The sequence below is a fragment of the Megachile rotundata genome, chromosome 2 (assembly GCF_050947335.1).
Source record: "Megachile rotundata isolate GNS110a chromosome 2, iyMegRotu1, whole genome shotgun sequence".
Taxonomy (NCBI): Eukaryota; Metazoa; Arthropoda; class Insecta; order Hymenoptera; family Megachilidae; genus Megachile; species Megachile rotundata.
In genome coordinates this window covers 23,292,522-23,304,895 of record NC_134984.1, presented here as the reverse complement: position 1 = coordinate 23,304,895, position 12,374 = coordinate 23,292,522, and the positions used below count along the sequence as shown (strand labels likewise).

Sequence of the window (12,374 nt, the reverse complement as noted above, 5' to 3'; positions counted from 1 at the left end):
TTAAGACGAAACGAGTGTCGGTAACGCTTCGAAGCGACGCGTTTTCATAGCGTCATCCAGCTCGGATCTGGGTCTCGTTGTTGGATTTAGAACATTGATGGGATTCATAAACACGTACAATTTGAAAGGACGTTCGATTGATTGTCAGGTTCTTTTATCGTTGTTCGAGCGTGTATACGGATGATAAAGAACGAAACGCAACATGCTCGCGAGTCACTCTCGTCGATGACGCGGTGTAAATGACTGAGTATGAGCTCACCTCGCTTCTTCATTAGCTGATAACGAAAATGATGGGGCAGCGCGTAACATTGACGATTACACTTATCGCGGTATTTTTAATCGGTTCTCGTAGAATTCCTTAGCGATACTTTCAAAGGCCGAAACGGTTATTTTAGAAAATAATTAGTGCCCTCGTGAGCACGGCTGTAACAGAAAATTTGACCGCGCCATGAAAAATTGCTGTCTGTGACGCGCCAAAAAAAAAACATGTTCGGGGGAGTAATAAAAACGCGAAATAATCGATGATGTCGTAAGAGCGATGCGATCACGATGACGATGGGGTGTCGTATTACCCACGAATTCACGTGGTGCCTGTACGCTAGGCAACGGGGCAAACATACGGGTAGAAGACTGATTTCTGCTCTGACTTTTGGCAAATTTCCCACAACAGCCTCCCACTGTGTCTCTTCATTCCCGAAATCGAATCGGCATTTACGATGCCTGCTCCTAAATCTTCGACTTCGTCATCGAGATACAATTTCACTCTGCCTTGTCTGGCTTTTCTCGATTCGTTTTGCTAACAATATAAAAAAACAATCCGGAATGTTCTTAAATCATCGACGAGATTCCACTCGCGTAAGACAGAAGGCAATCCGAAAAGGGAGCTAAGAATATGAAATACCATCGTATCGTCGAGATGGTAAATTTACAATTGTTCGGAAACCGATTTATTGTTAGGATCAGTATCAAGGTTAGACCTTCTACGCATTACGCTATGAGTAGATCTACTCGTGTCAGGTAGACTTACGTATTACTCTTCGAGTAAGGTTAAGGTTAAGATTAAGGTTAGAGTTTCGGTGTGGCCGTATCAGGTAGGATCATTCTTGTCGGAGATATTTCGAGGTATTCGTGGCAATCGAAATCACATACTCGAGGGATGCATTATCGTAAAAGAATTTGCCTATAACCAAGTTCAAATACCTTCGAAGCTCGGTCATTGGAATTCTAATTTTCATTCCGAGTTTCCAACGTAACGAGCATATCGAAACTCATGTAAAATTCAAATTTCTTGGTTGTCCACGCGTTGCGTAGCCACTTCCTGTCTCGCGGAGACGCGAAAAGCGTGAAAAGAAACGCTCGGGTGGAAACGAGACGATGGAATTCTCGAAGATGGTAGGGGGAGAAGAGATAGAAGGATAGGATATTTGGAGGCAATAATCGTGTAAAATAAAAGAGGTGCGTGGCGTAGGGGAAAAGGTTCGAAAAGTTGGGTAGTCGGGAGGACGCGGTGAGAAATAAAAGCGATATTTTTATATCCACGGGTGTAAGCTCGTCGGTGGCGGACGCCACCGGGCCTCGGCCTCTATTAATATCCACGGGCCGGGCTTCCTTTCGGCCTCCGCAGCAATTCTCTTTGCAACGACGGACCAACGATTGCCCACCGGAAAGAGAAGCTTCGATTCGAAAAGAACAAAAAAATATCTCGACACGCTTTCCACTTTCCGCGAAATTCGACGCGTTGCGCCGAAAGAATGCTGTTTTCTGCCCTCGCTTCTTCTTTCGATAAATAACTTTTTTCTTGCAGCTCTTCCAAAGTTTCTAACGAAAGCGCCAAACAGGAGAATATTCTCACCATCGTTCTTTCCATCAAATATTACGTACAACGTGATCTCTCTCGACGTTCTCTTTCTTATTTTATTTCTCTTTAACGACAAACAACTTTTTCGTCAATTTCACTGAAATGTTGCAATTGTTACGTCGAATGTTTGTTCCTTGAAATTACTTTCTTTCTCATTGTTCGTATACATTCGATAAGAATCATGGAAAGCCGACAAGTTTGGTCTAGACATGTTTGGTCTAGAGGCGTTGAAGCGCATGTATCTATAAAGGATGAAGTTAATTTAATCTCCTTAGGACGTTAACAACCAGCGTTCTAAACGTCGAGTTTCTAATGGTACACCTTGTACATCGCGAGAACGAAAGCGGAAGAATTTCAAGTTCGAGACGGTCGAGCAAAAGAGTCGGTAGATGAGTTAGCGTCGACCATTTTTATCGCGATGTTACCGCTACAATTGCACGCGTTCGTGGCCTTGGTTACATTTGCATTCGCGTGTAAAAGCAGAAAAAATGTATATCACGATTCAACCATGTTAACTAACACACCGACGACCCTGTAATGGAGAAGCGCTGTTCGTTCTAATGTATACGCCAGGCGTGTTTAATGCTTCTATATAACTTCACCGTAGCTTCACTCTTTAATAAAATATGATAGAAGAATCTTCACCTGAACTTTTTTTATCTTCGGTCAAAAATCTAACTAACAGCCGAAAATGATCAATTGTAGAAAGATACAAGATTACTTTTTAAGGGTAAACTTGCTGATTTTAACGAAATGTCCCTAAGCACGACGATGTCCAAATGCCAGTGTCCCTGGTTACGAACGATAGCTACAAAATTATGCGGTAGATTATCGTATCGATGGGTCCTCGTTTGCCAGCCAAATGCATTTGCGTACCGTGTGCAACGGACTTCTGAAAATCTGTATCTCCAGAAGAGAGATCCGGGCCAAAACTCCCACTAACGTCCGATTCTTGCATAAGTGTTACAACCACGATACACGACGAGTTTCTAAAAGGTTTCGGTGTTTCTTTTTTTTAATCGTAACTCGTAATGATAGATAATTAATCGACCGTTTCAAGATCCAAGATTCGTGCTATCAGCTAAGACATTTGACATTTCGCCAGAAACGTGATCTTTATGCTTCTGCGACAATTGTGTCAAGTTTAAAGTCGCATGCATCGTACAATGATCATTTTTCTTCTTTCACCGTGAAACTTCGTGGACGAGGAACTTTGAACGGCACGTTTCGCAAACTGTGAAACTATTATTGATGGTTCGGTTATGCTAGCTGACAAAGATAATCAAATATTTTATTTCGTCGGTTAAAAGCTAGACTGGTAAATAATCTTGGACCTGACGATTGCCAAAGTGGTACCCGTGCCGAAATTCTCTGCATACTTTCGCGGTAATGTTAATTTATTGGCCAAACGTCTCTGTTCCTTGTTATACTATTAAATATCGTCATTGCCTAACGCATCCGTCACGACCATTTTGTATTTCGAGAAGATTAGATCAAAGCGACAAAGTCATGAATCCATGCAACTTTTTGTAAAAGTGGTAATCAAGAAATGATTCCTAACACAGAGTGTTAGAGATAAATAATGTTACGAGTTCCGATTTTCCGCGAGTTGCATCGAGGCTATTTCTTGCAGTCGAATCCGAGATTCACAGAAATAAATTGAGCGATCGAGGGGTTCGTGGAAAAGCGGAAACTCTTAACGGTCTTATTGTATCGTTCGACGAAACGACGAGGTTGCAAACGGCGTGGTGCAGGGCAGCCGGCGACGTCCTGCGTCGGTTTCTAATTCGCCTGCAGCCGGCTTCCATTGCTCGTAAACAAATCGAGCCTACAACACTGGCGTAGTTGTGCGAAATCGGGCCTCGTAGACAGAACGCGTAAACAGAATTCGCGAACGGTGACTCGACTCCACTCGGATTATTTTCGATAATGACGAAAATATCACCGCTCTCGATACGTCGTTCTCCTCTTTCCTTCTGCTTCTTCCGTTCTGCCCACTTCTTTTCCTCGATCTCGGAAAAACAAAAGAAGAAAATGCGCGATAGCATCATTTTCGCGAACGATGTTGCTTTTAAATAACGCGTCCTCTAAACGTTTCATGCCAAATATATTATTTCATAACACTTCGCAAAACAATCGTGTAAATTTATACGAAAGCGCGTTGCAGCTGCGGAAATAACTATTTACGTCGCTCTGGAGTCGAGTCTTCTTTGCACTTCGATAACTCACGTTTTGCGTTTCTTGAATGAACCTCTACCTCGTAGGCATTCGTACGGTCTCTCGAACGTTTTCCTACCCAACAAACGTCTATTAGGGAAACGATCCGTGGATAAACATCTCGTTTCGACTGGATTTACATTCGAGAAATCGAATGCGTCTCTGCCATTTCCTGGTTCGAACGTATTTATTCGCAATCGCCTCCAGCCCACTGAAAATTAATATATTACCAGCAAGAATAACGCGATCGATTCTGCAGCATCGTTAATCAATCTCCTCCCGATGGTCGATATAAAAACGTAAAGTCCGATGATCCATCGATTCCATAGGGGCGTAGAGTATATAGCCGCGAAGGCGTTAATAATTTTGGTCAGGTGTTCCGAAGTGGCCGGTATTTACGAAAATTTGTTTCTATGTTTAACTCGGGGCGGTATATAATTTGCTTCGGTTTCGTTTCGCTCGCCGCGATAACTTCTTCATTTTTCAACGGTGATCCGGTAAATCGTTTACTTCCCACGCGCTTCTGGCAAAATCCCAGCGATTGCCACATTTCGTGTGTTAACCTTTATCGGAAGGAAGTGTAGCTGGTATTTTCGAGCTAGCTACCTGTTAACGTCGAAGCTTGCGTAACGTCGTTGTCGATTTTCCAGGCTCTTTCGTACGAGATAACGAAGCCCTTTCGATCCGACGAAATTCCCAGCGCGTTTAACGAGCGAAATAATTAAGCCGTCGATTCTTACCGAACGTATTAATGAGCGTAGCCTTGATAAAGGAAACGAGTAATTAACCTCCTTTAAAAGCGCATTCCTCTACTAATCGAGAACGATAATAACGCGTCCGACCTTTGAAAGAAAATTCCACATGTACGAAACGGGATCGAGAAGCGACAATACCGATCACCGTTTAAATCGTTCGCAACCTTGGACTTTACTGTTTCTCCGTTAATAATTAGACATCGGAGCCGCTTCGGTGACAGGGTAAAAATAAAATGGTAACGATAAAGAGGCGTTATCGACGTGACGTTATACATATATCGGCTAACGACACTCGGAATTTATGTCGAGTCCTTCCTTGCGACGATAATATGGCGCGTATGCATCGTTCGGGAACGAAATATCGCGTAACCAACGCGCCCACGTTGCACCGACTGCATCGAAACGGAATCACGGAAATTCGCGCGCAGATGCACGCAGCTGTTTCTCGCAGATTACGCGAACGTAAACGCGATATCGAGTAATATTCTTTCCCCTTTCGATACTACGAAGCATTCTTCTTTAACGAAACCCAGTCGAAACGAAGATGAAAAGAAATTGTTTAATATCTCTTCCGAGACTATCGGATAAGAAACGATAATTCTAGACGTCGATACCTTGCTTATATTAGGTTTAGATTAGAATAAAGATTAAGTACGATCAGATTGAACTAATGTCTACCATTACTACGTTCAATATGTTGACTGACCGAGTTGCTAGTTCGATAAAATCGATCGATACCACTTTCATCGTTGAATTTGCTACTTCGACAGAAGGCTGCGAAGCATGAGAAACTTCGGTTTATCCGTTTCTTACTAATGAATGAAAGCTGAAGAAAAAATAATTCACTGCTGACTCACTCGCTTAATCGAAAACGTGCACGTTGCATTGATAACGAGAGCGATGGAGGGAACAACTCGTGCGAGTGTACGTTTCAAATTTCATACGAGTATCATTTGAAATGATCTGTCTGATTCCCAGGAGTTCACCCTCGACAGTGGTCTTATCCGTAGCGTAGGAATACGTGGAACGGCAGAGGAGGGAAATATCGAGTGGCTGCGTTAATTCATCGAGTCGAAGAGCACAGCGATGTTTTCAGAACTTTGCAGTATTCAGAAATTAGGGAAACTTTCAAAGTTAAACTACTCGAGTTAAAGGAATTAGGCGTTTGTACGGTCGTGTACCGCTCTCTCGCGGGCACAGTTGCCCATCAGCGCTCCGGTCGATCGGTATTTTTATCGATCGACACAGGATCGCTCTCTCCGTCGAAAAATTTATTTTCGCGGTGACCAACGCGGCCCAGGAAGCTCGTCGTCGTCGACTACGACAACGACGACGACACGACGACGAAGACGACGACGTCGTCGACGTTGCCTTCGTCGTTGTCTTCGCGAGCAGGGCTCGACCCGGCTTGCGCGTTTCGCAAAGGCACCTTCTAGAAATAGAACGCCCAAATAATTTGCCTCGGATTACCAGCGACGCGTCTCTGCCTCTCTCAGTCTCTCCTTTTTCTCTCCTTTTAAACACGCCTTAATGCATCGGTTCTTAAAAACCGTTCTCCGATTGTTTCGTCACTGTTTTTCCACCCTTTTCAAAACAATCGCGCAATGTCCCTCTTCGAGTTATACTTTACAAATTGCTCGTTTGCGAAACGGGCGATATTTATAACAATCACAATTAGACTTGCAAAGTTGTAACAAAAAATTAATTGTAAGACGTTAAAAATATAGAAATGCAAACATTCTAAGATACTGGGATATAAGAATGTAGGGATGACAGAAATATTTGGATGTACAAGTATTAGGATTTAAGAAATCTGGTAACCTAAATTTATTACTAGATTACTTCGATCACTGGATCAGTGAAAGAAATGTTACTCGATTCGTGGAGAATTTCCTGTAAAACCAGCAGTAGTAAGTTTGGGTCTAGGACACCGCTTCGCAAAGATGGCGGATCGTGTAAACTCAGAAACACCTGTACAATCTCGCGCGAATCTCGAGGTTTTTCACTCGGATACGATCAAGGAAACGATCGATAAACGCTAGCGAATGTTGTTCGCATGTAAAACAACTTCATCTTCCGATCGACATTTCGAACTTGGCCTTCTTAGCAGCACGTGCTCCGTTTATTTTACGAGGCCGCAAATACGACGTCCGGCCGCCCTCGAGTTTCTCGGAAAGGAGAGAAATATGAGTCTGAGGGATGCGAAACACTCCTATCACATCGGATTACGAATTAATCGCGTGTAACGAAGCTTATCGATTCGCCGTTCGAACCAATCGTTCATCCATCGATGTCCACTTGAACGTCACTCGCTTTTGTACATGAAACTTTCATTTATTCGAAATTTTCTTTTTCGCGTGCTTTGTACACATCGCTATCTTCGATCAATTTTATTTTTAATGCTAAACAATTTTGCATAGTAAACAATTTAAGCTGTAAGATCAATGGTATCGTTTGCAACGATGTTATGATTCGATAACGCACCTGTATCGATTCCTCAATGCGTTCGCGGCTGCAGTGGATCGAGACGTAACTGGCAAGACACATTGTAGTAAAAGCGGATAGAAATGCAGACACCTAACTTTTAAGCGAAATTTTGTAATTTTAAGCTCCATGTCATTGATTCAACTTTAAGACTACCCAGAGATTCGTCCTTTTAATTTTGTTTTAAAACAAATTTTATAATTTTTAGATACACGTGATCAGTATTTGTGGTCGGTATTCTCTGAATCATGCATTACAATAACGTTGTAGACGAACTTTATAAGACCTCGAGTCGTTTTCGTACGAGGAACGAAACGTCCACGCTCGGACAAACATGTCATCAAACATGTCACACAAAAGACAGACAAACAAAAACTTTTTAGTTCATACAGATGTAAACACGTGACGCGAATGACCTAATAAATCAACAGGCAAATTAGAATGCGAGCGTAAAAAACGTAAAAGTAGAGAAAATAATGGTTTCCTTTCTCAACGATAATAAGCATGAGACTTCTCGCGCGGACAAATAGAAAACGAAGGAGATGCACCAAGGACAAAGCTTGACACAATATTTGCATCGATATTTCGTAAGCGGTTGCATCAATGGTCAAATAGTCGAAATAAACGAAGAAAGTTTGAAAATTCGCTCGAAAGTCGAGTGTAGCCAAAAGCTTCTCGTGTTACAGTCCGCCCCGTTCGCCAAAACACGGCGACCACGACGAGCCGAGCGTTTCGCACGTAGTTGGCAGAGATTTCTACCGATGCGCGTGAAATAATTTGGCGTTTGCCTGTATATTACGTAATATCATTTTATAGTCCGTAATCACAACAACAGAAAAAAGATACACGAGCCTTGACCAGCTAAGAATCGACAAAAGCTAAAGACCATACCCCTTCACAAAATACAACCGAATCACTTTCGCTTTAACCCTCTACTTCATTTTTTAAGCCGTAAAATTCTTTATACCGTTAAAGCGAAGTCTCGTGTGTTATATTTTAAATATCGCGTGTTATGTTTTATCGGAGATAAAAGTCAGAAAAGAAAGTCGATGATGATAAACTACTGGATATAAATTTTTTTTCGGATCTAAAGGACTTTGGTATCGGTGACATCACAGGCAATTGTAGTCAACTTCGATAATGAGTTCGAGAGCCTATTATCGATAATCGTAAGATAGCTACTGATGGTTTCTAGAAGTTGGTCAACGAGGAAAGAACTCCTGAAGCGATGTGCAGGACATCATAAAATCTTTCTAAAATTCTTCGTGAGAGATCATTGTGTATCTGAACGTATTGGTAGGTTGACAATGAGCAGTTACTCAGATCACTTTGCAATTTAAACAGATCATTTTCTATCCGATCTATGCACCACCTCGCAATATTAATATAACGATACTAGAATGTTTAGAGGTACGACGATTTCTGTTTAATAAAATTTTGATGGAAGGGTTAATTAACCCTTATTCGGTCAAGGTAAGTTCCATGCACTCACGCACCTGGCGTACTTCATTTAATTCCATCATATACCCCTGTAGATACGTTCACAAAGAACCCCTTACTGAAAATTAAAGGTGAATTCGAAGCAAACGCAAACAAATATTTCGTACTCGTGTTTCAGAATTGAAGACGTAATCAAATTAATAAAATATATCCTAAATGAAGCATTACTGTTTTATACACATTTCACGTTATTGTCAAAGTTTTTCCTTACAACTGTGTGGTTTTCTAAATTCCTCGACTGAAAAGTAATGCGAGATGAGAAGCAGTGCAAGTTGAGCGGTTTCGTGAAAAGAAACGTTTGACCATAATTAGGAATACCGCGAGTGTTCATTTAGATTAGCATAATCGCGGAAACAGTACAAGAGCAATGCGGTTTATGATACACTCAAAGTTATCCTTCGACGTAACCGAAAACGTGCTTTCTGAACTTGTACTCCGACTCGATCGCGGCCCTAAATCCCTTATTAATTAAAGGCGACTCACTGTACACGTGTGAAAGTTGTCAAGCCGAAGAATCTCCTTGAAAGGAACACTCACCTTTTGCACGACCAGCGGAGTGCCAAAATCCTTGCCGCCTTGAAGACGAAAACCCCAAGGGGATCCATCGAATCTGGACAGCTTGACGCTGATCTGTGCCATATCACTTGATTCTGTTCGATCGAGACGAGAGAAAAGAGGGAAAAAGAAGATAAACAAAAACTGCTGGCGTAATCGGCGAACAAAGTTGACGAAGAAGAAGAGTTCGTTTAACGTTTGAAAACAAAATAACTGATTATACGGCGAACTGGTCGAACGAGAGGACAAAAGAATACACGTTGCAGTTGCACCGGCGGCCGGCGGTCACGGTTGACGTCTGCCTTAGCGAGGCGGAATCGCGCGGTTTGGTAGAACGGCACGAACGTTCCTGAAGAACGCGCAGACCGGAGTAAAGGTAGAACAGACGTCGAGGACGGTCAGTCGGCCAGCGGGGCCTAGCCTGGCTGCCTTCCTTCCATCCGATTCGACTCTGACGACGCTCTGGCTACGGGGCGGGGATAGGGATAGAAAGACCCGACGCGACGGTGGAAGGAACGAGACCGCGATCCAGAATCATCATTGGAGGGGGTTCGAGATATGTGGAAAGACCAACAGAAAGATGGAACGACGCTTTTCGTTCGACAACCCACGATACGGATTTATCTATTTTCCTTAAGGATTCTGAACAGATAACGCATCGGCGAATCAATCGTTTGCAGATGAATCAGGGGTGTTTCGAGAGGCAACCTGATTTATGTACTATTTTTCTCCTATCCGCCTGGTGCTTACTGTTCAATTCTAATTGCATACAGTTATCAGGTCAGGTTCAAAATTTCTACGTCTCTAAATTACTTATTACTGATTTTGTACCTACAACAACCACTTGCCTATATGTATAACTATTTATAACTCCTACGATAAACGTCTCTTATTCGGCTGTATTTACATGATGCGTTCATTCATTTTATGCAACAGGTGCAATGGACAGAAGCGAATTTAAAATCTGTATACAATGACCACGAAAGAAATTCATGGATATTAGACAATTAATTGAAGCTGGTGAAAATGCATTGAAACGAATGCAAAGACTAGCTCCAAACACAACTTTGGATAATGTCCTTTGTAATAAAGCACTTGCGACGATATAAATGAAACACCCCGTAGAAGAAATACTGTGGTGGGTGGTATGCATACCATCCAAGGCTTTCTTTCCTTTGTCAGTCCGTTGACGCGCAACAGGAATCGTGAAAATGCGTTAAAATAAATGATATCTCGAGAAGAACCGGAAGTTCCTATTAATACAAAATCCTTGAAGCAGGAGAATGAAAGAAAAGCGTTCTTCTGTTGGTCAGCTCGCGAACGCGGAGGAAGAATCATAAAAAAGTAACCGGAGGAGATAAGAAAGTGAAACGGGAATAAGATAAGGATAATAGAATGAATAGAGTAGAATTGTAAAGGTATCAAAAGAGAGTAAAGAAATGAAGGAGGGAAAGAACGAAAAGTAGAAAAGGACGACTGAGAATACGCGTGGCGATGGTGGTGGTATCGGGATGGCATTCCCGACATTTCATTCTGTCTTTTTTCTTCGATCGTGCCGATTCCTACCGGTCCACCTTCTGTCATTGCTCCCGGTGCTTCGACCATGAAGAGAAGCACCTTGCTCGGAACACCGTCCGCCCATGCAACCTTCCACGCGATCATTCATACGCGATCGTACCTGGAACAACGATCGCAACGATTAATGCTCCGTTCCTCTTATAATCATCCTCTTAACCCTTTCGCTACCGACTCTATAAAAACAACGGTCACAATGTAAAATCGGTAATTACTCTTACGAGTAACGCGAATTTTCGAACGTATTAAATGCACCGGACGAAAGCGATTTCGTCCGAAATAGCGAGAACGCTCCCAAAGCACGAATCATTAGGAGGAAGAAAAACGCGGAGCATCCATAACGGATGTCGTTTAAGAGTGAATGGGTGAAACGAGAAACGTCATCGGCATGACGTAGGATCTGAAATTCATCCGGCTATCGCAACGAACCACATGTATACGTATACTGACGGGATGAGCCATGATTTTCGTGCTGTTAGAGAGTGGCTGCATTTTCTGCGCCGGTGGCGGTCACGAGGGCGCGAACTAGTTCGTGAATCATGCCTAGAATGCTTTACATAAATTGCTCGGGACCGACGTCACGTTCTCGGACCCTAAGCATGAGGCGACCATCGAGAGAAAGATGGAAGAAGAAGAGAGAGGGAATAATATGTTCGTTGGCCACGGTAAGAAGTGACTCAGCCTTGCCCGTACGCATGCGGGACACACGGCTATTACGAGGAGAAGTCAGAAATCTCCGGAAAGGTGAAAGTATACATATATGCGCGACTCATCCGCGAACCAACGTGGACGAGGAATCCTCGGATATCCGATTCCGTGAAAGAATCTTGCGTAGAACGTGACCGCAATGCGATTTCGTTGCGTCAAAGCAGGAACCATCCGCGGTGCCATTCGGAAATGGTATATACCGTATCTAACGGAGACTTTGATTATCCATTTAACAACGTCGAAAACACGAATTTCGAAATTTAAGAATTTGGAACTTTGCCTTGCACCTTCTTTGATACCATTATCATTTTCCAATAAATATTCCATGATTATTATACGCTATCAACCGTATCGTTTTGTCAACAGCGAATATTTTCGTTGGAAAAAAGAGGTCAGTACGTAAAATTTGTACGAAATCGACGGGTTTTCGGACTTCAGAATTTGGAGGTCAATATTTTTGAAGTTAAATGGCACTTTTTTTATCTTGGTGCAATAACTGTTACTCGGACGACCTCCACAAGCTATTATTAAAGATCGTTCAAGGTGAAATATGATGGTGTATTAAAAGTTCGAAAAAATGTTTCAAGTGTTCAGTATTTGCATCGACGCAAAGTTGCAATCTTCGAATTTATATCAGCATGTGTTGCGGTATACCGTTGTCTCGTAATTTTAAACGACATTTTTCGGTGCTCCCGCGAAAAGAAATACGATAGAATTAAGTC

At 42.5% G+C, this 12,374-nt stretch overlaps 1 protein-coding gene and 1 long non-coding RNA gene across 5 annotated transcripts in view; one reads left to right on the top strand and one right to left on the bottom strand.

Moving 5' to 3' along the window:
* The window catches only part of LOC100874905 (Z band alternatively spliced PDZ-motif protein 52), a 29,903-nt gene extending 20,087 nt beyond the window's left edge, over positions 1–9,816 (bottom strand). For 2 of the 4 annotated variants that reach the window (XM_012293862.2, XM_012293863.2), the window contains exon 1: positions 9,352–9,798. In XM_012293862.2, the coding sequence (XP_012149252.1) occupies positions 9,352–9,453 (102 nt within the window). In that variant the 5' untranslated portion in view covers positions 9,454–9,798. Of the gene's footprint in view, positions 1–9,351 lie in introns of all 4 variants that reach the window. The other 2 variants (XM_076542295.1, XM_012293866.2) reach the window with 2 other exon arrangements.
* Positions 9,817–9,994: 178 nt separating this feature from the next.
* Positions 9,995–11,998, top strand: LOC105663636 (uncharacterized). Its single transcript, XR_001097087.2, has 2 exons — positions 9,995–10,149; positions 10,306–11,998. It is a non-coding gene; the product is annotated as an uncharacterized LOC105663636 (long non-coding RNA).
* The last annotated feature ends 376 nt before the right edge of the window (positions 11,999–12,374 follow it).